A 27256-nucleotide genomic window follows, 5' to 3' on the forward strand; every position below is an offset into this window, starting at 1 on the left:
ATTTCCAGCTTTATTTGTTGTGGAAAAAGTAACTCCAGCCAACACGACACCCGTGGCAGCTCAGGCAGGATGAAAAGGTGCTCTGGATGAGTAATTGTGGTGGTACTGGGGTGAGCACAGCTCAGCAGTTCACCTCCACTGGAACAGCTCACTATAAAGCAATAAAACTCAACTGTCCTCACAAGTATTTCTAGTGTTTCTGAGGGTTTGACTCCTCCTGGCATGTGAGCTCTGCCCACAGCATGGCCCATCTTTTCAGGAGTGTAGGCTGAGTGGCACTGCTGTGTGTTGGGAAGCATCAATAGGCAGCTTTGGCTCCAGAGGCTGTGAGAGCTCCAAACCAGCATGTTCTCCAAGCAGGACTGAGGCATTCAGGCAGCTTGAGAAACATCTCCTGCCACTGAAACAGCAAAGTGAGCTCAAAGGAAGCAGAACTTTGGGCTGTAAGAGCCTGGTCTCTTTTGTGTTCACCAGGAGATGGTGGTGAGCTCCTTCCCCCCATACAAAAACATTAGTTTTGAGTGGATCTCCTTTCTTTGTCCTTGAGATGGCCTCCAGGGGTGATAAAGTGAGAGTCATACGATCCACCTTGTGTGGAACTGGAAATGGTTAACAGCCCCAGCTGTTTCTCAACGGCAAAAGCCTCCTCCAGCAAGAGGTCAAAGAAACAGTAACTGCTGAGACAGCCAAGGCAAATTTTAGGAGTATTTGCAGTAGAACCTTGGTCTGTCACTGTGTATTTGCCCAAGAAATGATTAAATACCACATTTTGTTATATTTAATAACTGCCATGGTGTAACTTTAATTGCTGCTGAGGTTACAATCGGATTCTATAAACTATTGCTGGTGCAAACCACCCTTCCATTATCACACAGAGCGGGTCATGTCCACGCAACTAACGGAAGAAGCCTAATTAGGAGAATTGTGCAGATGGTGAACAGAGTAGCCAGCACAGCTCCCTTCCAACAGTTAGAAACACTTGTATCCAGTCAGGCTCCACAGAGCCAAAGCCTCTCCCAAAGCCTCAGTGTGCAGCACACCATGGGAGGAGAACCCACATCTGCTGTGCCTTGGGTTGACTTGAGAGTGGGCAACATCTCTGCAGAAGACAAATGGGTCCCTGCCTATGGCAGCCACAGACAAAGGAAGATGTTTTCAAACAACTTAAACATGTTCAGCACTCAGAATAATTCCTTGCACATAAACCTTCCTCTTTCTTCTGAGCCTAATCAGCTTTGAGAAGAGTTGTGAATTTTATTCATTTAAATCATGTTTTGCTTGGGCAATGAGGATTTGATTAAATCCTCTGCCCTAAGAAACCACCTTTTCCCACTGGAGACCCGAGACCCTAAGCTCCATCTTTTACTGTGGTTTCTTCTCGCTCAGTTCTTGGAGGGAGGGTTAAAGTGGAGGAGTTTTGTTAATTAAAACAGTAAAATTCTCTATTTGCAGTAAAAAGATACAGCAAAGAGTTTCTTTTCCCTGCAGCAGCAAGCCTAACCCTGCAGTTTGTAGGCATGCTTGCATAAGCCAACCATGCTATATTATTTACATTGAGATTATCTGGTTGTGCACATTGTTAAGTTTAAATAGATGCCAGAAATTTTATCTAGATGTGCACCTGCCTGGTGTAACAAGCCATCCCGAACTGGTATTTGCTGGGGAGATTGGTTTACAGCCATTTCTTCTCTCCTTTTAAGTACAGTCAAGCAAATGTAGAAGTTGGGGTTGATGCGGAATGCATTTTTCACATAATGCCTGTGTGGAGACAAGGAATGACCAAAATAAATAGCAATTAGATGGCAGCAGTGTCACTCGTGATCTGCTCAGCAGGGCAGGGCTGTCCTGCCTCCAGCACCAGCCTCACTGCACATGACAGGCAGGGAGGCAGACATCCTGATGTGACACAGTGTGACAGACGGTCTCCCTTGGACTGCAGGAATACTTGGAGATGTTTTAAGGAAACGCTGAAGTTTTTATCCGGAGAACTAATTGCTAAAAGATCACTTAGCTGTCACAGCAACAGTTTTTGAGCAAGAAAGCAAAATGGGTTACAGTGCTGGTCACAAGACAGAACCAGAACAGGAACTGTGTATCTGTCCATTGGGACATCAGGTGCAAAGCCAGTATTCACTGACAGACAATACACCATCCATGGATGTCAACAACAGACACAGGTGTCCTCTGAGCTAACTTCAGCAGGAGTTCAGTGGCCAATAAGCCAGCTGAAGGCATAAAACTGGTTCTTGTACCATAGAACGGTCACTCTACATTCTGTAGGATTCAGAAGTTACACTGCACAGAGGGGGAAAGCTGCAGAAGTGGGCACCAGCTCTGCTCTCCAGCATGGGTGGCCAGCCTTCGATCGCTCTGCCTTTGGTGCAGTAGCTGGTTTGGAAGGAGTAAGGAGTAGAAAGCCACTGGCATGAGCAGCTATCTCTAGGGTAGTAAAAGTGTAGACAAGCAGGCTTGAAAGCTATTTGTGCTACTAATTTAACCTTCATTGAGAAGTGAGTGTGCCTGAGCTCACCCCTGGCCTAACCCAGTGAGTTGTGAACATCTTGTAAATACATCTTGTACAACCTCTGTTTCAAGAAGCAGAATACTTTAACGTGCCAAAGAAAAGATGTTCTCACACATGATCTGCAGATATTCTCATCTTTAGAGACTTCTTTGTCTCACAAGACTTCATGAAACAGAGGCAAGCAGTTTTCCCATGCACAGGTAATGTCTGATGATAGACAGTGTCCACTACTAACACATCTTCCTTAAAATACTGCAACAAAGACAAGTAACCAAAGGAGGCAGAACTTAAAATCACATCTTGAGGTGTCTGTCAGCACCCTGGTTTGTACTTTCTGCTCTGGGAATGCTGAGAAAGTTGATGGCAGTGGCCTGATCAGCAGCTGAGGTGCATGAGCAGGGTGGGGAGGGGCTCCTGGGGAAAGAGGTAGTTCGAAGAATCACAGAATCATTTTGGTTGGAAGAGACCTTTAAGATCATCAAGCCCAACCATAAACCCAGCACTGCCAGGTCACCCTAAACCCATGTCCCTTGCACCACATCTCCACAGCTTTTCAATCCCTCCAGGGATGTTGCACAGGGCTGCTGCTGCTATTTCAGCTGGACCATTAGGCCTGCAACCCACTGTCTTGCCTTGATAAAGAGCACTGCTTGGAGGCCCTTGGCTGGCTAAGGAGTGAGCTGAGGAGTCCGTCTGGGCATTAATAAGACAGTGGAGAAGGGAACACTCAGCAGCTTTGCAGGGAAGCAGCCTCTGCTGAATTCCAGGGCATCACTCATGGCATTTCTGAAGGTAGACTGTGAAGTACACAAATGGTCTCATCTTCATTATGTGTCTTAGAATCCTAGAATCAGTCAGGGTTGGAAGGGACCACAAGCATCATCCAGTTCCAACCTCCCTGCCATGGGCAGGGACACCTCACACTAGATCAGGCTGGCCACAGCCTCATCCAGCCTGGCCTTAAACACCTCCAGGGATGGGGCCTCAACCACCTCCCTGCACAAACCATTCCAGGCTCTCACCACTCTCATGGGGAAGAACTTCTTCCTCACGTCTAGTCTGAATCTCCCCACTTCCAGTTTTATTCCATTCCCCCTAGTCCTATCACTACCTGATAGCCTAAAAAGTCCCTCCCCAGCTTTCTTGTAGTCCCCTTCAGATACTTGAAGGCCACAATAAGGTCACCTCGGAGCCTTCTCTTCTCCAGACTGAACAGCCCCAACTCTCTCAGTCTCTCCTCACAGGAGAGGTGCTCCAGCCCTCTGATCATCCTGGTGGCCCTTGTGGTCTTGCAGCTGATTGGCCATTCTTGAGCAAAATGACAACAGCATCAAGGAGGAAAAAGGTTCCTGGGTGTCTGGCAGTGGGGCAGGGCTGCTGCAGGTTCAGTGTCATTTTGCTTACCAAACCAGTAATGAGAAATGCCACATGCAGAGTCACAGCTGGTTTCCCATCAAGCACTCACAGCCCTGACTGCAGCTTACACACTAGGTCACTCTGCAAGGGGTTGAAAATTCAGCCCCTCAGTCCTTCTGATCTACCTGTGCATGGAGAAGGCACGGAGCAGACCAGGGAGGTTCTTACCTTGGTCAAGGAGCGAGGTCAGGAAGGCAGAGCTGCTCGTAGTCTGAACGTACTCTGTGTAGGAGGAAAGGCTGCTTTGAGAACCAGAGCAGTGCTGGGGTTAGAACATGTGTAAACCCCCCCGCCAAAGGTGAGTTGAGTTACTGAGGTGGTTAAAGGAGCCTCTTTTCCTTCATACAGTTACTGTGTCTCAATAGGAATTTAGGAGAATCTTTAAGGTTGGAAAAGACTTCCAAGGTCATCAAATCCAACCACTAACCCAGCACTGCTGGGTCACCATTAAACCATGTCCCTCAGCACCACATCTGCACGGCTTTTCAATCCCTCCAGGGATGGGGACTCCACCACTGCCCTGGGCAGCCTAGGCCAGGCCTTAACAATGCTTTTGGGAAAGAAATTGTTCCTCATGTCCGACCTAAACCTGCCCTGGTGCACTTGAGGCTGTCTCCCTGTAAGGGTACACACATACGCTATATGTCATTCATTACCAGTGATGACAGAGAAGAACAAGGATGTGTTACACGTATTAGAAGCTGGTCCTTATATTTTATTATTAATAATAAAAGAATAAATAAAAATCCTTAAGGACCATGTCAGAAGATTCATCAGAATCCCATCAAGCACTGTGTGAGAGAAACTACCCTCCCCTGAGTCCTCTGAGGAGATAGCAGGAAGAGGCAGCCACACCTGAGCTCTGTATGCAAGGAGGGCAGGGATGGGGGTGAAGGCCTGAGCAGATGGCTGGAAGAAGGAGAGGAAAAGCATGCAGGGGTAGAAAGGAACTCGAGGAATGAGAACATAGAGGGAAGGGTCTGGAAGCAGGTGCTACTGAGTGCCAGGACTGTTGAATGGTTTGCTGCAGCAGATGATCAGCTCTGGTCACAGTACCCTGAGTGCACTTCAATTCCACCACCGCAAAACATGAAGAGAAAATTCATTATTATTTGCTTCATATTAAACATCCTGAGAAACACAGATACTTACAGCAGCTTATGGCTTTAGCTTATGGCTAAAGAGACTGTGAGGAAAGGGGTTGTGTATTTTCATGCTGGAAGAGAGAAGCTCTAGGGAGACCTTCTAGTGGCCTTTCAGTGCTTAAAGAGGCTTATAGAAAGCTGGGGACAGACTTTTTAGCAGGGCCTGCTGTGACTGGACAAGCGGTGAGGGTTTAAATTAAAAGAGGAAAATTTAGACTATATGTAAAAACGAGTATTTTACACTGAGGGTGGTGAGACCCTGGCCCATGTTGCCCAGAGAGGTGGTAGATCCCCCATCTCTGGAACCATCCCAGGTCACGTTGTTTGGGGCTCTGAGCAACCTACTCTAGTTGCAGATGTCCCTGCTGACTGCAGTGGAGTTGGACTAGCTGGCCTTGAAATGTCCCAACCCAAACCAGTCTGTGATTCTATATAAACCTAGATGGAGAGAGGCATCAAAGCCATCAGAGACATGAGGAGTGGTAGGGAAGATTCTCCTCAGTTCTCCCCACTTAGCATGGAGTCACACACTTTCTGTGTATGATGTGACACAGAAGACCTGCCTGTGGATCTGACATGAGGTGCCAGTGACATCAGCAGTGACATCACCTTGACCCAGCCCAAGCCAGAAATTCTGTCTTAAGCTGGGTCTGATGAGGTTACTCCAGAAAAATGGCATCCAGTTCAGCTTTGCTTCAGGTATAACTTTTCAGCCTCATACCCTACAGACACCATCTGTTCATAGGAATCATCACCAAAAAATACCACTGACTATTGCTTAGAATACGAAACTGCCTGGGCTGGCGTGACAAGGGACAGAAAAAGACACTGAATGACAAGGTGGCTTCTTTGTACTCAACCAGCAGCAGAACAAGAGGACACAATCTCAAGCTGCGCCAGGGGAAGTTTAGGCTGGAGGTGAGGAGAAAGTTCTTCACAGCAAGAGTGATCTGCCATTGGAATGTGCTGCCCAGGGAGGTGGTAAAGTCACCATCCCTGGAAGTGTTCAGAAAAGGATGGCACGTGGCACTTGGTGCCATGGTTTAGTTAGTCATGAGGTGCTGGGTGATAGGTTGGACTTGATCTCTGAGGTCTCTTCCAACCTTGTTGATTCTATGAATCTATGATTCATTGCAACTTCCTAGTTCAGCCTTTATGAGCATTTTAGTCACTGACCAGCATTCTGGCCCATACACGGTTCTCAACCACTGGAACAGGCTCCCCGGGGAGGTGGCTGAATCCCCATCCCTGGAGAGGTTTAAAAGACACAGAGATGCGGTGCTGAGGGACATGGCTTAACACCAGCCTTGGCAGAGTTAGAGAATAGACTCAATGATCTGCACTTCAGTCTGAGAACACATTTTAAAAATGTAAGCTGCCCAGATTCATCTCAAATCTCATTAACTCAGCTTTCTTTCCAAAATAAACCACAACAACACATTTTGACAAACCAGCCCTATTTTATAGTAATGTTTACCCAGATGGCACCAAGATTTAGATACTCAGATAATCAAATCATGTGACTTACCACTCTTACGCTCTAAAACCTTACAACGCTGCTTGTAGCACAAAAAAGATGTTTGTTTTAAACTTTTGGTAGTGGCTTTTGTTATTCTTTTTTTAGTGTGTGAGCTAATGAAGATAATGAGTTGCTCTTAATAATCCCAACAAAGCCTTAACGATCCTCTCTCAACATCTTTCTACACAGAAGTCCTAAACTATCTAAAAGCAAAGAGAACATTAGCGAAATCTCTGGATGAAAGTGCTGTGACCAGAGCAGCAGGGAAAGGATCTGTGGAGGCTACCGGGAAGCTCCCTGTGCTGCAGCCAACAGCAGCTCAAGCACTACCTGGGTGCAGGACCAGCCTGCCCTTGCTCCCTTCTCCTCTGCTCAGGGTTTTGGGGTTGCACAGGGCAAGGCAGCATCTGGAGAGTCACCAGAAGGCTCATCCCTGTGTGGGTGGGTTGGTGGAAGCCTTGCTGCCCCCTTTGCTGTGGTGTCTCCTGGCCCTGGCCCATGAAAACCATGAAAAAGAGCAGAATCTGCCCAAGTTTCTTTTCCCCTCCCACTTCCCAAGTTGGACTACTCTAAAACATTTGCAGGTCTAAAAAGCAGAGAGGAAAAAAAATGTTCACCTGTCAGGTGATATAAAACCAATCTTCTCCTAAATGTGCCAGAATAATTTTTCTCCACCTCAACCACAGTTAAAACCTTCAGTCTATCCGTTCCTGTCTTTTTATAGTATTTTTATTTAATAAAACCTATTAAGACTCCCATACAAATCTCTTTACTTATGCTTTTATCTTTTAACTGATCAATTTTTATATTGCTGACATCCCTTCTTCACCGTTTGCTCATTTAAAAATTCATAGTAGATGAGCTATGTCTCAAGGGGGGGGAAACGTCTATAAAATTTGTTACAGCTGGCAAAGGCGTGTGAGGCAGGGCTGGCACATGACTAAATGCTTCACAGCAAATAAAATTTGTTTCTGCAGTAAGCAGAACTGTTTAAATGTTATTTATTTTTATGTTTCAACGAAAATATATTGTGAAGTGCTGCCTTGATTTAATAGGCAACAACGGCTGTGTACACGCCGCACGGGGGAAAATTTATGAAACCTTTGCACAACTCCTTTAATTGAATTTTCCAAATCTCTCACCACACACAAATAATCAATATCTTCTGCAGAGAAAACCAGTCAGAGTTATTACGGTCTTTCTTTTCAATTTTGTTGTCATCAGCACATACACAGCACCTGGATATTTGTAATGTCTGGATGGGCCAAGTTATTTACACCTCTTGAACATATAATTGCTACTAAGTGAGTCCAAACTAATGTTTCTTTTCTGCCTTTTTTTTTTGGGGGGGGAGAGTTGAAATAATTATATTCATGGGAGAAAAAAAGAGTATTTATTCTCCTGCAGGAGCTGCTTCATGGAGCTGTTGAAAGACCTACAATTCCTTTTAATTTTTCATCAAGCTTAATACTCTAAAAGTCCAGGTCTACTGGAATTAAAAATTAATAGTTGTTGCATCTGGGGAAAGATATATGGAAAAATAGAGCATAAACACGAGTGTGGAAATCATGAATAAAGGTGGCTGACACCCAAATCCAAGGTGCAGGGTGACAGGTCTATATGTATATACGTCCCAGGCCTGCAGCCATACGTCTCATGTGCATTTCTGCATCTGCCACCTGAGTTAATAGCTTAATATTTTATCTACATAGCAGAGGATGATAAATCATGGCAGGGGTTGGTAACCTGCCCTCTTCATTCCACCCAAAAAGCTGCTCCTGCTGGTGACCTCAGACACAGGCTGTATTTTAAAACACACTCCCTTAAGGTGTGGGTACAACCCAACAGACACAAAAGCTGCTGGGAAAGAGCATGGATTTGGGGGTCAAGCAGAAACCTGTCCTCGAGCTCTTCTGCCCTTCAGCAGACAGATGACTCCCTTGGCCTGGGAAAACCACTATGCACTGCAGATTTTGGGTACCAGGCAAAGTGGATTCTGCTCCCTCTTCTAGACTGTAAAGGGCTTTCATGGTTACAAACTGAACAAGGCCTGCTTACAGAGGATGAGAGAAGATGTATGGCCACATTCAGCCTCAGCTACACTAGCTTTAACCCACACACCTTAGAGTAGCAACCAGCACACTCCTCCTCTTGGTGTGCTTTGGGGCCACCTCACAGCTACTTCTGATAGCAGAAAGATTTCTCTGGGTCTCTGCATGGGGATGGATTTAGGATGAAACCAAACCCACTCCCCACACTCAGCACTGCAGCATCAGTTTTGCTGAACCCAGTGGCATTTACAAGCGTTCACCCTAAGGTACAGCTTCAGAACGTAACTGAGATTAACTTTTCCCCAGGTCTGATGGCAGAAAAAACCTTAAGAGTAGAAATAGATACATCTTCCACACGAAGAGCAGATGACCAAAGCCACACTGCCTCCACATAACCTCATCTAGTTGCAGATATACTTGAGAGGTCCCTTCCAGCCCAAACCTGTCTATGATTCTGTGTCTTGCCATCTATTTAGACTCCAGAAACTGGCTTGGTGAGTGGGAACTCAGTGTTACCTGGGCTCTGATCTCTCCAGCTTTGCTTTCCACTACCAATTTCAAGTGGTGTTAAATGAAATCCATCCAGTTAGCCCTGATCTAGTCTCTGGGAAAGCCACCACTGCTTGCAATGAGTGCAATCCTGTCACTTTCCTTAAAACTAGTATGGAAATTAGGAATGTTTAGAACTAAACTTAATAGAGATGATCACAGCTGCCCGTGGGCTGGGCAGGAAGAGGAACACCATAGAAAGGAAAGTGGGATTTATTTTATTAAAAGAGAAAGGCTGAAGATAGTTTTCCTTAATCCTAAGAGTATTTGATCTTCTCTAACATTGTTGTTTCTTCCTTGGGCAGCAGAATCATGAATACAGAATCATTGAATTGTTTCTGCTGGAAGAGATGTCCAAGGTCAACCTTCCACCATGGCCATTAAACCATGTCCCAAAGTGCCATGTCCACACATTTCTTGAACACCTCCAGGGATGGTGACTTCACCACCTCCCTGGGCAGCCTGTTCCAATCCCTGACCACTCTTACAGGAAAGAAGTATTTCCTAATCTCCAACCTAAACCTCCCCTAGCACAATTTCGGGCCACTTCCTCTTGTTCTATCACCTGATACTAAGGAGATAAAACCAACCCCCACCTGGCTCCAATCTCCTTCAAGGAGTTGTAGAGAGCAATGAGGTCTCCCCCTCAGCTTCCCTTTCTCCAGGCTGAACCCCAGTTCCCTCAGCTGCTCCTCACCAGACCTGTTGCCCAGACCCTTCACCAGCTTTGTTGCCCTTCTCTGGACCTGCTCTAACATCTCAGTGTCTTTCTTGTAGTGAGGGGTCCAAAACCGAACTCAATACTGAAGGCATGGTCTCCCCAGCATGAGTCCAGAGGACAATCACTTCCCTACTCCTGCTGGCAACACTATTGCTAACACATTATTTATCTCAGTGTTTCTCTTTTGGGACAACCAGTTTAAGCAGCTTTCCTGCTTGGAATGGTATCTTCACTCCCTGAAACTCTGAACCCAATAAATTTTCCTTCAAAATATGCATATCCCAACCCACACATTCACTCTCCACACACACAAAGGCTGTTCTGGGCTGCAAAGGCTGGTGGAAAGCAGTTCCATGGAAAGGACCTTGGAGTCCTGGTGGACAATAAGTTCTCCATGGGACAGCAATGTGCCCTTGTGGCCAAGAAGGCCAGTGGTCTCCTGGGGTGCATTAAGAAGAATGTAGCCAGCATGTCAAGGAAGGTTCTTCTCTGTCTCTGCCCTTGTGAGACCACAACTGGAATATTGTGTCCGGTTCTGGCCTCCCCAGTTCAAGAGGGACAGGGATATACTACAGAGCGCCCAGTGGAGGCTACAAGAATGATGAAGGGACTGGGACATCTGCCTGATGAGGAAAGGCTGAGAGACCTGGGGCTGTTTAGTCTGGAGAAGAGCAGCCTGAGACGGGCTCTCCTGAATGTTTATAAATACCTTAAGGATGGGTGTCAAGAAGAAGGGGCCAGGCTCTTTTCAATGGTGTCCTGTGATAGGATGAGGGGCAATGGATACAAACTGAAACACAGGAAGTTCCACCTTAACATGAAGAGAAACATCTTTACTGTAAGGGTTCTGGAGCAGGCCACCCTCAGAGGTTGTGGAGTCTCATTCTCTAGAGACTTTCAAGACCCACCTGCATGCATTCCTGTGTGACCTGCCCTAGGTGATCCTGCTTTGGCAGGGGGCTTGGGCTCAATGATCTCAGAGGTCCTTTCCAACCCCTACCTTCTGTGATTCCATGAAACACACCAACTAGATTCCATCTCTTGGCAGTTGCTTTACAGTTTGCTTACGTTCTGTTCAAAAACATTTTGTTTACTGTCAATACCAGGCATGGACAAACAATGGTGCCATTTTTGCTGCTGGTGGCACAAAATTATATACAGACTTCTACATAATGCTGCCCATTCAGCAGGGAATGCTTTGTACTGAGTTGTTTTAAGTTGAGGTTGTTTATGTAAAGTAAATAAATTTCATGCCTCACCATGTGATGATAATGTGACATTCCAGCTGTAGAAAGCCACTGAACAGCCCTCAGTTTTAACTCTTGAGCATAACTAATTAAAAATAATTGTGAAAAACCACATCCAGAACTAAAAGGCAAACATCTCCAAATGCTTTGCTTTTATCATGCACTTCTTTGCCTCTCCTACCACTGTATTTTCAAGAATGGAAAACTGAATTTATTCTTTATTAAAGCAAAACTGACACTGAAACATCATCAAAATTGGTCAGCTTAAACTCATAATTTTATGTGTTACCCAACTTTCACAGAATATCTCATTTCTCACCTCCCATTTAGTGTTCGGGGCTGGTTTCTAGGCCAAAGATGGGACTATGAGCGTATGAGCATTAAAGAGCAGTGCACAGAGGAAGCCATGACTGTGTAAAACTCCAGTGGCCCATGGTGTTGGCCAATATCAGTGACAGACAGAGGCTGGGAGCACTTGAACAGGACATCCAGAGCTGTAAATCAGCAGGTTGCACAAGTGAGCCAAATTCCTTAGAATGATGCCATCCCTTTTGAGTTTGTGGTATCTGCTGGAGTCAAGGAAACTGAAGTTTGATCAGTTTGCTTCTCTTTTAAGAGAGTTCCCCACAGCAGAAAGAATCACAGAATGTTTTGCGTTGGAAGAGACCTTAAAGGTCATCTAGTTCCAACCACACTGCCATGAGCAGGGACACCTTCCACCAGCCCAGGTTGCTCAAGGCCCCATCCAGCCTGGCCTTGAACACCTCCAGGGAGGGAGCAGCCACAACTGCTCTGGGCAACCTGTTCCGGTGTCCCACATTTAGGCCTGTGGAAGAGCAGGTACAACCCAAATCAAAGTGGCTGCTTGTGATATGAAGCTGCCCTGCTGGTTGGCATAGCAGGGATGCCATCACTGACTTTGATTCTGGTTTTGCTCTGTTTTAAGATAGAATGCTTGAAGAAAACAGAGTATCAGAGTATCAGTGGTGACTGTTGATTTCACTGGGTGTAAGGGAAAATAAGTCTTGTGTGTATCCCCTGCTGCCACCTTACCAGCTAGATGAGGCACTAAAGTGGCTGTTGGGGACCAGACTGTATTAAATGCCAAATATTTTCACAGCACTAGTTATGAAGAAACCTAATAGTTGGGATTTCACAGTCCCCTGGAGTGTGCTAAATACCTCACAACACACAGAAGGTGAAAAAGGTTCTGCTACTTGACTGCACACTGAAAATGCAGGGAGAGGGAAGAGGAAGGAGGAACAGGGATAACTGGCACATAAATGGTCTGTAAACTCTCTAGGACCTGACTGTATATTTCTAGATTATGCCTCAAGTGCAAAATCATTAATGATATCTTCTCCTTGCTCACTTTCAAGGAGAAACACCCAATACAATGAAAACAGCAGAAAAGTGAGAAGGTTTTCAGAAGAAACACATTTGATTATCATAATTCCCACATCCTAAAGGTCATCCAAGTTATTTCAAGTGGAAAGAACTAAGAAGGAATCAACTGGAAGGAACCATCAACTAGGAAGGAATCAGCTAGCAAGGAATCAACTGAAAGGAATCATGAACTAGGACAGAATCAACTGAAAGAAACCATCAACTAGCAAGGAATCAGCTGAAAGGAATCATCAACTAGGAAGGAGTCAACTGAAAGGAAGCATCAAAACAACTCTTACAAGGAGTTATAAAAAGTTTTGTACCTCGGGCAGGAAGTTTTCCATGGTTCCTTTTCCACAGCTCCAGTTCTTCTGCTTGAGTCACTAGTGAGAAAATAAATGTGGGATCAATAAATGTTGCTCAAGAGATTGCAAAAAAAATAGTACTAACACCACCTTTCTCACTTTCAAAGCATTTGGGATTTTTCTGGTAAGGACAAAAAAAACCCCACTTACATATGTCACTGTGCTCCAAAAATTAGCAAAACCTGTTCAGAATTAACATAGTTGTGACACATTGTGCTTACACATCTCATACCATAGTTTGTTCCCATTTTTGTCTTCTAGGGCTGATGTAGTGCTTCGCTTCTAACTCAGAGATAGAGGGAAAAGATGATTCTTCCCCATTTTGAAGGCCATGAGAAGCTAACAGAAAGAGTGGACATGAAGTGTGGACAATAGCTGTGAGATCTCATTTGGGTAGTCTCACTGCCCTATCCACATGGTAGGGTAGTAAGGTAAACACAGACTATTTTCAGCTAACCTTTTTTTGTCTGAGCAAGGATCTGGTTGTGTGCATTACAGTGGGAACTAGGACAGTGCATACACATGCAAAATGAAAACAGAATAGCCATTGGAATCCAAATCGGGAAAGACACCATTGAGACAACAGCAGTTGCTGGAATTGTGTGGTGCATAAATTCCACTGCTGGGGTGAATGCACTGGGAGAAAAGAAGGCTCCGAGGTGACCTTATTGTGGCCTTCAAGTATCTGAAGGGGGCTACAAGAAAGCTGGGGAGGGACTTTTTAGGCTATCAGGTAGTGATAGGACTAGGGGGAATGGAATAAAGCTGGAAGTGGGGAGATTCAGACTGGATGTGAGGATGAAGTTCTTCCCCATGAGAGTGGTGAGAGCCTGGAATGGGTTGTGCAGGGAGGTGGTTGAGGCCCCATCCCTGGAGGTGTTTAAGGCCAGGCTGGATGAGGCTGTGGCCAGCCTGATCTAGTGTGAGGTGTTCCTGCCCATGGCAGGGAGGTTGGAACTGGATGATGCTTGTGGTCCCTTCCAACCCTGACTGATTCTATGATTTTATGATGCACTGAAAAATAAAGTCATAGGGTTTCTTAGTAAGACAAATTCCCTGGCTTTAGTCTCCATCTGTTTCCAACTGTGAGCAAAGCAGCATCCTCAATCACTTGAGGTTTGATTCTCCTAGAGCTAATTCTCATGTTTTTACACTGCAGAAAACAGCATCCAGACGGGTTGTGGCATTATGGCAAAACATTCCATTTGCTGCAGGGTAAGAAACTAACTTCTCATCTTTGCTGGACACAGGAACTACTTGTGTGCATAAATTATCATAGTTTCGCATTCCCTGGAAACTAGAGTACAGAGGTTGGTATGAAGAGTCTATAAGGACAATATAAGCAGACCTTTGAGAAGATGTAAAGTAGGTAAATGCAGTCTTAGACACACACCTGCACCACAAACACATCATATGGGTACAGATGAAAGGTGTTGCTATTGTGAACACAAATGAACTAACTGTCTGAGGCATAAAGATTGGGGTGCCTTGGGTGCCAACTGCTGCCTTTCAGCACTTTTAAGAATTACAGGAATGACATGGTAAGTGGGAAATTCTTTTCCCAGTAGTAGTTTATTTTTCCCTGCAATTACCACAGAATCATAGAATCATTTTTGGTGGTAAAAGACCTTTAAGATCATCAAGTCCAACTATTATCTAACTCTGCCAAGTCTGGTGCTAAACCATGTCCCTCAACATCACATATTTGCCACTTTTTAACACTTCCAGGGATGGGGATTCAACCACCTCGCTGGGGAGCCTGTTCCAGTGTTTGAGAACCCTTTCAGTAATGAATTTTTTTTGCATTAGACTATTTCCCCATCACATATTCCCCTTCTAGTTGCAGAGGCAGTTGGAAAGAGAAGTATGGATCCACGTTTCACTGCTGGGGGTTCATATGTCCTGGGAACCTCTGACTTGGAGTAAGGATAAAGAGTTTCCTAAAACCATACACATAGAAATGAAAATGTTTGGCTTTCTGGGTTCCTTTGGAAAAGTATTACAGATGTGCCAGCTGCAAATTGCCCTTATCCCAACACAATAAGCACCTGGTACGTCCATCTTTTAAAGACACATGAATAGCAATTTTGAAAGCCTGGAAACCTATATTCAGCCTAATCCTCCTAACCAGGCAAACAAACAAAACAACTTCCTTGCCAAAAGAGAAGAAAGGTGATGCAATCAAAGTGGAAACATTTAGCCTAATCACTACCTAACGATCCACTAAGTATCTAACTATTTACATAAGAAAAGGTGTTGCTCTTGTCAGTTTTTCCTCCCCATCTGAGACTGTGACTGTTGGGGCTGCCTTGCTTTTATGTTCCTGTTGGATGCATCTAAAGACATTTAAGGTGCATTTATGCTCACCAAAACCACTCAGTCTTGAGGTCTAACATATCACACCAATACATCTGGAGTGCTCGATGTTAAATTGTCATAGAAGGGATAAATATAATTGAAATTCCTCCTTACTTAGCACTTGAGTTTTCTGCACTTCAGCACTCAGGGCACAAGACAAGTCCGAGACACCAATGATATTCTCAAGCTCTTTACTGCCCTCTAAAGCCTAGAAAAAAAATAATAAAGAGATAGTTAAATCTCATTCCCAAGCTGTCTACTTAGAGCTCTACAACTTATACAAACACCTGGAAAAAATATTTCCTAAGGTCTAAACCTCCTAAGGACTCCACCTCACAGAAAGTCAAGGGGAGGAGAAAGCTGAGGAGTGTAAGAAAATAAAGTTGCTTTGGCAAGTGGCATTCAGGTGCCTTTTTAAAGTGTTACTTAAAAATCTCCTGTTGTTTATGCTTCCTTCCTAAGTCTTCAGCTGTTTAAACAGATTAACACTTGATCCCCAAAAAAGCAACCCTGGCACATGGACAAGCTTGCTGTAATATGTGAGTAAAATGGAAACCCACATGCACTTAAGATTCTCTTGAACACACTCCTCAGCATTTCATGGTAGTCCTAAAACCACACACTACGGATCTCAGGAGAAATAGAAAGAATTTTTCCATAGGGTTTTTTAAAATAAACATTTCAATTAAAATAGCTTCAATTAGGAACAGGCTTTTTTGGTAACTAAAACATTGTCAGGCCACATATGCAAGTAAAATAAATCAACAGAATACTTGGAGTAGAGGAAACTATTTAATTTTTTTATGCTATTTTACTATTATATTATATGACATTATTTATTCTTATACAGCAACAAACTTTGTGCTAAACTTATTAAGGAAATAAACTGACTGAAACAAGAAAATGATGTACATTTTAGCATGTGGTAGACTGTTAAATGATGATACCTTAGTGGTAAATGGAATAGTACAATTCTACACAAAGGGATCTTTAATATTTAAGGACAAAAATCTATGCAGTAATAATTCATATTTCAGGTTATAAATCATAGTTGATAACCACTTCTTTTATTTTGTACAAAATGAGGAGTGATACAAATTACTGTATTTGGAAAAGCAACTCCTCTAATTAAAAAAACCCCAAACAATCCACTAAATCCTGTGTTTTTCCTGCATTTTCTGGATTTCCAAGTCAAAACTGCCTGCTTTCAAGTAGTTTATTTTCTTCCCTACTCCTCAAAAGTCACATGTTGCATAGAAGATTTTAATTTCTATTTCAAATCCTGTATTAAAAGTAGATTTAAAAAATAAATCCATGTAAACCAGACCTGTAGGCTTGTCAGACTTGCTCTTATTTTCAGAATTCTATCCAATGAATTCTTCACTTTGGACTGTAATTCCATAAACCTGCACAAAAAGAAGTGCAAATAGAATAACTGCAATTAGCCACATGACTGAAAAATCTTTGATTACAAGGTTTCCCACAGTTTCTTCATGTTTGGACTAGATGACCTTGAGTGGTTCCTCCAAACTGAAGCATTTTATGATTCTTTTAAAGTTTTCTCACACTGTAGTTCTCCTGGTAAATTTTGGGTTTCTTATAAGGCTGATTCTCACTTCTGGGGGAGGAAGCAGTAAATGGCTATTTCTGTTGTCTCCATTTGATTTGCATGTTTAAACGGTTCAAATTAAGTGCTTTGCTAACTGTGGGCTTCCCCAAGTCCATTATCAACAGGAAGCTCATAGCTTAAAATACAACATGGAAGAAAAGACAAGAATTTGAAAAGATTTTGAAAAAAAACCCTAAGTTTCACCAGAGCCATTTGTGGCTACTTTTTAATCCAAGGAAAGTCCTGTGTTACTGGCCCTGTATCTTAGGCAGTTAAGGCTTCCAAAGGAGTGAAAAATATACACTTACAGAGGAGTCTGGAAAGGCAAAACATAGCTTGCTTTCAGTAGTTTAATTAGGATACTAAATTGTGTAGGACCACGAGTGTGACTCCTGTAATTAGCATTTTCAGTCCCAGTGAAAGACGGAACTGGCTGACACTTGCACTGCAAACCCTGCATTGATCTGTACCTCTAACTGATAGTCTGTGCCTTTGAATATCCGATCCTGGGGAATGACAAGTATTAAAAGATAATTGCTATTAATTCTGTGGGAAATATGAATCTTCTGTAAGTAAAACACATAGCACAGCACCCCCTCTGCGCTTTAGACACTCACACCTTCTGCTCTGCTTGAGGCTGCCCTCTTCTGGGTAATCTGCTTTCTGAATCATTCTGCTCTGTGGTTCCATCTCCTGGGAGGTTGGCAAGAGAGAAAAGAAACAATAAAGGTGAAGATAAGTATCTGAACACATGGAGAAGCTGCTAGTATGACTTCCAAAGCAGGACAGGTTCCCTTGTGATAAAACACGCAGAGTTCACTATAATTTACTCTTCTGTCATTTGGCCTCTCATCAAGTCACATTGCATTTCTATTGGTGAAAATTTTGGGATTATGGTATCATTAAATGGAATTCAGCATAATTCTGACACAGTTACTGTGTTCCACTCAAAGCTTTTTATCCTATTAACTGCCTAAAGCCAGCGCAGAGTGTTACCATGAAAACATTGTAATGACCAAACAAGGAAACCTCCCTTTTCCTTTAGTAAAAAGTGCTTGGCCCCCAACTCTACCTTGTAAATAACTACAAATAGATGCTGCAAACTACCTCCAACAGCTCTGACATGCTATAGTGACAATAAAATGTCCAGTCACAGGACAAGTGGTAATGGGTGCAAGCTGAAACAGAGGAGGTTCCACATGAACATAAGGAAAAACTTTCTTACTGTGAGGGTGACAGAGCCCTGGAGCATGCTGGCCAGAGAGGTTGTGGAGTCTCCTCTGGAGACATTCAAAACCCACCTGGATGCATTCGTGAGTGACCTTCTCCAGGTGGTTCTGCTCTGGATGATACTTTGAGGTCCCTGCCAACCGCTAACATTCTGTGATTAAGTTAAAGCTGCTTCTCTTTAGGTTCCTACTAATTAGGGAACGAAAACCAAACCAAACCTCCACACACAGGACTAACTACACTGCCACCAAATCACCCCATAATTCCAGGCTTCCTCAAGTACTCTGCTGTATTTAATAGGCAAAAGGGATGGAATAATAGATTATAGCATTTTCAGCTTGAAGGCTTCCAGTCACTTTTATTTTTTGGTCAGCCAGCTTTGACAGAATCCCAAACTTTCTTGATCAGATTCCTTTTAAAAAACACACCCTTAAAATTCCCCCCCCCCCTTTTTTTGTCTAGAAGAAAAATCCACTTTTGCAGATCCATCACAAGAGAATATGGTGCCATAAGCTCATGCAAAAATCTGCAGACATCCAGATAAATTTCTTATTTTTTCTATCCCGATCAGAATATTTCTGCTCATCATAATTCATGAATGTTAGTGAGGCCTCAATTACTGCACATAAATTCCAAAATATATGGGGCATACAAAGCTCTTTAACCCAACAAAAAAGGCATAATGAGAACTGATGGCTGAAAATTAAAGCCAGACAAATTCAAAATCAGAGAGAAGAATTTTTTTTAATGGTGAAGGTAATTGAACGAGGAACTTGCTAACAAGGGAAGTGATGGATTTCTATTGTTATTTTTGAAGTAATTTAATGTCTTCAAGAGTTAACTTTCTTGCTAGGAACTGCATTGCAAGGAAATGAAAGCTCTTGGGATCTGTATGGTGTGTCAGTGTGAGCTGAAATTCCCCCCCCACCGACAATAAACAGGCTAGCTCAGTCTGGAAGCAAATGAAAAGCTGTATTTACAAGCAGATGAAATGCAATGAATATGTACAAATATACAAAATTCACAACACTTACAAATATATACAATCAACAGAAAAGCACAACCAAGCTCCCTTTGCTTCCCCCCAAGGGGACCCTCCCAAAGGGGCCTCCCTCTCCCAGGAGCTTCCCCCCCAGACCCCCCTGGACAGAGAAGCAGAGTTTAGTTAGAGCAGAAAGTTGTTAACTTAGCTGCCAAGGTCAGTACGTGTTATCTTCAGCCAGAAGAGAAGAAGAAAACAGCAGCCAGACAGCCCAGCAACTGCCCCCACTGCCGAACGCAGAATGTGCAGAATGCCTACTTTGTTTTGGGTAATAGTTCTTAAACATTTCTATCTATCCAATGGAAGTGTTTAGAACAATCGTTGTTTTGCTTTCTTACACCCAATAGTGACTTATTTACATTCTTTCACTTTCTCTGTTCTGAACTTTGCAAGGAAAAATTAAAAAGACAGTTTCAAACCACCACAGTCCACCCCTTCTAAACAATTCCATTGGCTGCTACTATCATTTATCTAATCTAAAATAATATCTACAACAATAGGTGAATAAAGACCATAGTCCATTCCGGCTATCTCAGATGTAGATGATTCAAAAGAGTCAAATCACAGGAAAAACAGCAAACAGCTTGTTTCCTCGCAGATGGAGCGAAGAAAGGAACAGGGACTCTCAGGTGACTCAGGGCTCTCAGGGTTCGTGCACCGTAGATCTCATGGACTCTCCTCTTGGGCGCGATGCTGTGTCTGCGCAACACTCTGAATTTAACCTCTTTCAGCCAAAGTTAGATTTCTTTGTGGAATACACTGAATTTCACCATTTTCTTGCATCACCCAATAGGTGTGACCAGGACCTTCAGCAGAAACCACCCCTCGGACAGGTTTGGCCTCTCCTGAAGGAGAAAATACCCAAACAGTTTTGCCTAACAGATTCTTTTCTCTGATAACAGGAACTCTATCACCTTCCTCCTTTCGCAACAAATCTGATTGGGCAGGTCCAGCTCGATTCACTGAACCTCTGCTATTCACTAACCAGGTTGCTTGTGCTAAATGTTTCTCCCAGTTTTTCAAAGATCCACCCCCCATGGCTTTGAGAGTGGTTTTCAGCAAACCGTTGTAGCGTTCGATCTTCCCTGCAGCTGGTGCATAGTAGGGAATGTGGAATATCCACTCGATGCCGTGCTCTTTGGCCCAGTTTTTTACAAGATTGTTCTTGAAGTGAGTTCCATTGTCTGACTCAATCCTCTCTGGAGTTCCGTGTCTCCACAGGATTTGTCTTTCCAGACCAAGAATGGTGTTACATGCAGTTGCATGAGGAACTGGATAAGTTTCCAGCCATCCAGTGCTTGCCTCTACCATAGTCAGCACATACTGCTTACCAGATGGAGAACGAGGTAGAGTGATGTAGTCAATCTGCCAGGCTTCACCATACTTGTACTTGGACCATCGGTCACCGTACCACAAGGGCTTGATCCGCTTTGCCTGCTTAATAGCAGCACAAATGTCACAGTCATGGATGACTTGTGTGATAGCATCCATGGAAATGTCAATGGATCTGTCACGAGCCCATCGGTAGGTTGCATCTCTGCCTTGATGTCCTGACGAGTCATGGGCCCACCGAGCTAAGAACAGCTCACCTCGGTGTTTCCAGTCAAGATCAGGATCAGGATCAGAGTTTGTGTCCACCTGGGAAACTCTTGCAGCTAGATCTGCCTGATGGTTGTGTTGTTGTTCCTCAGTAGCTTTGCTCTTAGGAATGTGAGCATCGATGTGTCTCACTCTCACTGGGATTCTCTCAATGCGAGCAGCAATGTCTTGCCACAGATCTGCAGCCCAGATAGGCTTTCCTTTCCTCTGCCAGCCATTCTTCTTCCAGTCTTTCAGCCAACCCCACAAGGCATTGGCTACCATCCACGAGTCAGTGTAGAGATAAAGCTTTGGCCATCTCTCACGTTCAGCTACGTTAAGAGCTAGCTGGACAGCTTTTACCTCTGCAAATTGACTGGATTCTCCTTCTCCATCTCTCGCTTCTGCAACTCTGCGCGTTGGACTCCACACTGCAGATTTCCATCTCCGCTTGTTCCCAACAAGACGACAGGAACCGTCTGTGAACAAAGCATATCTCTTTTCATCATCAGACAGATCACTGTAAGGAGGAGCTTCCTCAGCACGAGTTACTCTCTCCTCTGGAGGTTTAGCACAGCTTGTGCCTTCTGGCCAGTTTGTGATCACCTCCACCAAACCAGGCCTTTCGAGATTTCCCATTCGAGCTCTCTGTGTTATCAGAGCCATCCACTTAGACCAGGTAGCATCTGTTGCATGATGTGGTGAAGAACCTTTGCCTTTGAACATCCAATTCAGAACTGGCAATCTAGGAGCTAGAAGAAGTTGTGACTCAGTTCCGATCACTTCAGAAGCAGCTTTCACTCCTTCATAAGCAGCTAAAATCTCTTTCTCTGTTGGAGTGTAGTTTGCCTCTGAGCCTTTGTAGCCACGACCCCAGAAACCAAGAGGACGTCCTCGTGTCTCCCCTGGAGCTCTTTGCCATAAGCACCAGGTTGGACCATTGTCACTCGCGGCTGTGTACAGAATGTTCTTAATGTCTGGACCAGTTCGGACAGGTCCCAGACCCATCGCTTGGACTACCTCTCGCTTGATCTGGTCAAAGGCTGCTTGTTGCTCAGGACCCCATTGGAAACTGTTTCTCTTTCGAGTCACATCATAGAGAGGTTTCACAATCTGACTGTATCCAGGAATGTGCAGTCTCCAAAATCCCACTATGCCTAAGAAACGCAGAGTTTCTTTCTTGTTGATGGGATTTGCCATGGTGGAGACTCTGTTTATCACATCCATTGGGATGTGACGGCGACCATCTTGCCACCGCACTCCCAGAAACTGGATTTCTCTGGCAGGTCCTTTCACCTTGTCTCGCTTGATAGCGAAACCAGCTTGCAAGAGAATGTCAATGATTTTGTTACCTTTCTCGAAGACTTCTTCAGCAGTCTCACCCCAGACGATGATGTCATCGATGAACTGAATGTGTTCTGGAGCTCCACCTTTCTCCAAAGCATCATGGATCACTGCATGGCAGATGGTTGAACTGTGAATCCACCCCTGGGGCAAACGATTGAATGTGTACTGAATGCCTCTCCAGGTGAAAGCAAACTGAGGCCTGCATTCCTCTGCTATGGGAATAGAGAAGAAAGCATTAGCAATGTCTATGGTAGCATACCATTTGGCCTGCTTGGATTCCAGCTCATATTGGAGTTCCATCATGTCTGGCACAGCTGCACTCATGGGTGGAGTTACTTCATTCAAGGCACGGAAATCAACTGTCAGACGCCACTCTCCATTCTGCTTTCGCACAGGCCAGATTGGACTGTTGAAAGGTGAATGAGTTTTGCTGATGACCTTCTGACTCTCCAACTGACGAATCAAGTTTTGAATGGGCACCAAAGAGTCACGGTTGGTTCTGTATTGTCTGTGATGCACAGTTTGAGAAGCAACCGGCAGCTTTACATCCTCTATCTCATGTTGTCCCACAACTGCAGATTCATCTGAAAGCTCAGGTCTAATGGACAACTTCAATTTTCCTCCATCAATTTCTACAGTTGCTATTCCAAAAGCCCATTTGTAACCCTTAGGGTCTTTAAAACGCCCTTCTCTCAGAAAGTCAATTCCCAAAATACAAGGTGCATTAGGACCTGTTACAATAGTATGTTTCTTCCACTGCTTCCCAGTTAAACTTATGTCAACCTCTATCTTAAACAACTCTTGAGATCCACCAGTGACTCCCTGAATGGTTATAGATTCTCCCCCTTGATAATTTGATGGTATTATGGTGCACTGAGCTCCTGTGTCAACCAAGGCCCTGTACTTCTGAAATTTTGAAGTGCCAGGCCACTGGATGTACACATCCCAATAGATTCTGTTATCTCCATTATCCCTTACCTCCCCCTGGCGGAAGGCAGGGCACCCCTAATGGTGGGGATTACCTCCACATGTACAGCTGGCACAACGTCCAGCATCAGAATTAGGATCACTGTTGGAGCTATCAGAGTTGTTCTGGGAAACTGAGGAAGCGACAGCTACCCTCCTGGTATTGCTACCTCGGGATCTGCCCCTCTGCAGCTCCCGTAACCTCTTGAAAAGATCAGAAGTTGGTTGACCATCCCATCTGTTCATGTTCTCACCAAACTGATCACGCAGAGTTATCCAGATACTGCCACGTGATTGCCTCTGCTGTCTGTTTTGGTTTGACCTATTCTGGAATGGCCTTCTTGGAGCACGTCTGTTCCTAACAGCTGAAACTTGTATCCATCTGGAGGAAGAGGAATCAGAATCATCCCCCTTCATCAAGTTGGATATGGAGGTTTTAAGTTCCTCCTTCAGCTCTTTCATGCAATTCTTTATCTCTCCAGACAGAGTTTCAATGGCTGAAACCAAAGAAGTATGTGCGAGACTATCCTCCAATTGCCTCATTTGGTCAGTGAAATGGCCAACAGTGGGAGGCATTCCACCATAATTTCTTGCCACAATCCTGCTTGCCAGAATAGTAGCATAATTAGGAGGAGCAAGCTTAGTGAGCTTTTTGGCAAGGCCTGTTCCAACAGGAATTTCATCAGGATTCAGAGTCTTATGATCTCCATATATTATTTCTCTCACAGCAAACTCTCTCAGACGCTTGATTCCCTCATCTATTGTGGTGCAAGGCTTAGGGTTCCATGGTAAATCATCTCTGCTGGGGTACCTCAGCGAGACTGCCAGTAGGAGGCGTGCCCACAGAGAAACTTTACCAATGCACTTGCCTAGGTGCCTGTCTATGCCTGTATCCTTTGAGAGCATCCCCAACTGAGAGGCCGACTTGTCACCTACCACCAATGCTAGGGCTCCCATATCAAAACACCTGGCTAGCCAAGACAGGACTGGCTCATTATCTCCTCTGATGTAATCCTTCCTCACATGTCTAATTTCCTGTCTGGGTGCATTAGCTGACTGTATGTCATCCTCATCATCACCATCATCCTGAGGTCGCTGTCCCCATAATCCTATTTTAATCCTCCGTTGAATTTCTTTGAGTTCAGAGGCACTGCCTGCAGTTGCTAATTCAGCAGGGTCTACATCTCCATCATCCATGTGGGGTCTCAAAAGGTCTGCCAGAGTTTTAAGGCTAACCTTCTCTTCCTCACCAGAAGGATCTTTCTTAACAGAGGGACCCTGAGTAGAAGGACCCTCATCTCCATCTGCACCATCTCCTGCAGCATCTGCATCTCCTCCTGCAGCTCCTTTGCGCTTTCTGCTTACAGTGGCCACCAAATTTACTGGATTGGCTTTCACATTCACAGCAGAGTTGGAGGGAGTAGAGGAATTTTGTGCAGGGTTAGCAGGAGCAGAGGGAGTCTGTGCAGGGTTGGCAGGAGGTGTGCTTTGAGATCCTGCAGACACTGCTGCGTCCATCTGGGCAGCAGAGGGAGGAGGAGGAGACTGTGCCTCGTTAATGGCGTCTGCCTGCACAGATATGTCTGTCTGCGCAGCCATTTCTCTCTGTGTAACCATGTCTGCCTGCACAACCATTTCTCTCTGTGTAACTATGTCTGCCTGCACAACCATTTCTCTCTGTGTAACTATGTCTGCCTGCACAACCATTTCTCTCTGTGTAACTATGTCTGCCTGCACAACCATTTCTCTCTGTGTAACTATGTCTGCCTGCACAACCATTTCTCTCTGTGTAACTATGTCTGCCTGCACAACCATTTCTCTCTGTGTAACTATGTCTGCCTGCACAACCATTTCTCTCTGCGTAACTATGTCTGCCTGCACAACCATTTCTCTCTGCGTAACTATGTCTGCCTGCACAACCATTTCTCTCTGTGTAACTATGTCTGCCTGCACAACCATTTCTCTCTGCGTAACTATGTCTGCCTGCACAACCATTTCTCTCTGTGTAACTATGTCTGCCTGCACATCCATTTCTCTCTGCGTAACTATGTCTGCCTGCACAACCATTTCTCTCTGCGTAACTATGTCTGCCTGCACAACCATTTCTCTCTGTGTAACTATGTCTGTCTGCACAACCATTTCTCTCTGTGTAACTATGTCTGCCTGCACAACCATTTCTCTCTGTGTAACTATGTCTGCCTGCACAACCATTTCTCTCTGTGTAACTATGTCTGTCTGCACAACCATTTCTCTCTGCGTAACTATGTCTGCCTGCACAACCATTTCTCTCTGTGTAACTATGTCTGTCTGCACAACCATTTCTCTCTGTGTAACTATGTCTGTCTGCACAACCATTTCTCTCTGTGTAACTATGTCTGTCTGCACAACCATTTCTCTCTGCGTAACTATGTCTGCCTGCACAACCATTTCTCTCTGCGTAACTATGTCTGCCTGCACAACCATTTCTCTCTGTGTAACTATGTCTGTCTGCACAACCATTTCTCTCTGTGTAACTATGTCTGTCTGCACAACCATTTCTCTCTGTGTAACTATGTCTGTCTGCGCATCCATTTCTCTCTGTGTAACTATGTCTGTCTGCACAACCATTTCTCTCTGTGTAACTATGTCTGTCTGCGCATCCATTTCTCTCTGTGTAACTATGTCTGCCTGCACAACCATTTCTCTCTGCGTAACTATGTCTGCCTGCACAACCATTTCTCTCTGTGTAACTATGTCTGTCTGCACAACCATTTCTCTCTGTGTAACTATGTCTGTCTGCACAACCATTTCTCTCTGTGTAACCATGTCTGCCTGCACAACCATTTCTCTCTGTGTAACTATGTCTGCCTGCACAACCATTTCTCTCTGTGTAACTATGTCTGCCTGCACAACCATTTCTCTCTGTGTAACTATGTCTGTCTGCACAACCATTTCTCTCTGTGTAACTATGTCTGTCTGCACAGCCATTTCTCTCTGTGTAACTATGTCTGTCTGCGCATCCATTTCTCTCTGTGCAGCTGTGTCTGTTTGTGTACCCCTGTCTGCCCGTGTACCCCTCTCTGCCTGTGTAATCGAGTCTGTCTGTGTCGCCGAGTCTGTCTGTGTAACTATGTCTGCCTGTGTACCGAGTCTGTTATCTCAGATTCTGGCAAAGGTCCCGCAGCTACTGCTGCTGGCTCTGAGTCAAAATTATCAGCAGCTTTCTCACAAACCTGAACTGTGATTTCCTGGTCACCGTAATCAGAATCAGAAACCAATTCCGAACCTCTCTGAGCTTTTCTATGTTTCCTCTTACATCTACGCAGGTCGGAAGAGCAAGTAGCCTTACGTCTTTCTTGACACAGTGCTATCAGCAGCCATATGATTATTCCAAGAAACAACAAAATTAAGGCTAGCACAAGATATCTAGGGTACCACTGGTTCCAAAGACCCTCTGTAGTTGTAAGAGGAGTAACAAACTCAAATGTGTCTGCTAGCAGATTCATAGTTGAGTTACCATATCTTCTAAGCCCAATAAGACCACAACAGAATTCAACAGCATTCAGTAACTTGTTCTTAACCCAAAGAAACGACTTATATGCCACATATCTCACAATCTTGTCTATCATGCAGGAAACAGCCCATCTGTAGACAATCACACTGATAATAGACAAAATAGAATGACTCAGAACCCAAAACAGCTTCATTTTGCTTCCTAATCTGAGCAGAAATAAATCACAAGCAATCGAGCCCCGAGTTGGAGTGCCAAAAATAAAAAGTGTGTCGGTGTGAGCTGAAATTCCCCCCCCACCGACAATAACCAGGCTAGCTCAGTCTGGAAGCAAATGAAAAGCTGTATTTACAAGCAGATGAAATGCAATTGAATATGTACAAATATACAAAATTCACAACACTTACAAATATATACAATCAACAGAAAAGCACAACCAAGCTCCCTTTGCTTCCCCCCAAGGGGACCCTCCCAAAGGGGCCTCCCTCTCCCAGGAGCTTCCCCCCCAGACCCCCCTGGACAGAGAAGCAGAGTTTAGTTAGAGCAGAAAGTTGTTAACTTAGCTGCCAAGGTCAGTGTGTTATCTTCAGCCAGAAGAGAAGAAGAAACAGCAGCCAGACAGCCCAGCAACTGCCCCCACTGCAGAACGCAGAATGTGCCGAATGCCTACTTTGTTTTGGGTGATAGTTCTTAAAATTTCTATCTATCCAATG

General features: G+C 44.4%; 1 protein-coding gene across 1 annotated transcript in view; it reads right to left on the minus strand.

The window, feature by feature from the left end:
- Window positions 1-2768: 2768 nt before the first annotated feature.
- Window positions 2769-27256, minus strand: part of ITGB3BP (integrin subunit beta 3 binding protein) — a 34074-nt gene continuing 9586 nt past the window's right edge. The window contains exons 4-9 of the mRNA XM_054384560.1: window positions 17508-17583; window positions 16609-16687; window positions 15396-15489; window positions 12882-12941; window positions 4109-4162; window positions 2769-2776 (exon numbers count right to left, since the gene is read on the minus strand). Coding sequence (XP_054240535.1) covers window positions 2769-2776; window positions 4109-4162; window positions 12882-12941; window positions 15396-15489; window positions 16609-16687; window positions 17508-17583 — 371 coding nt within the window. The remainder of the gene's footprint in view (window positions 2777-4108; window positions 4163-12881; window positions 12942-15395; window positions 15490-16608; window positions 16688-17507; window positions 17584-27256) is intronic.

This window comes from Indicator indicator, chromosome 10, assembly GCF_027791375.1.
Source record: "Indicator indicator isolate 239-I01 chromosome 10, UM_Iind_1.1, whole genome shotgun sequence".
Classification (NCBI taxonomy): Eukaryota; Metazoa; Chordata; class Aves; order Piciformes; family Indicatoridae; genus Indicator; species Indicator indicator.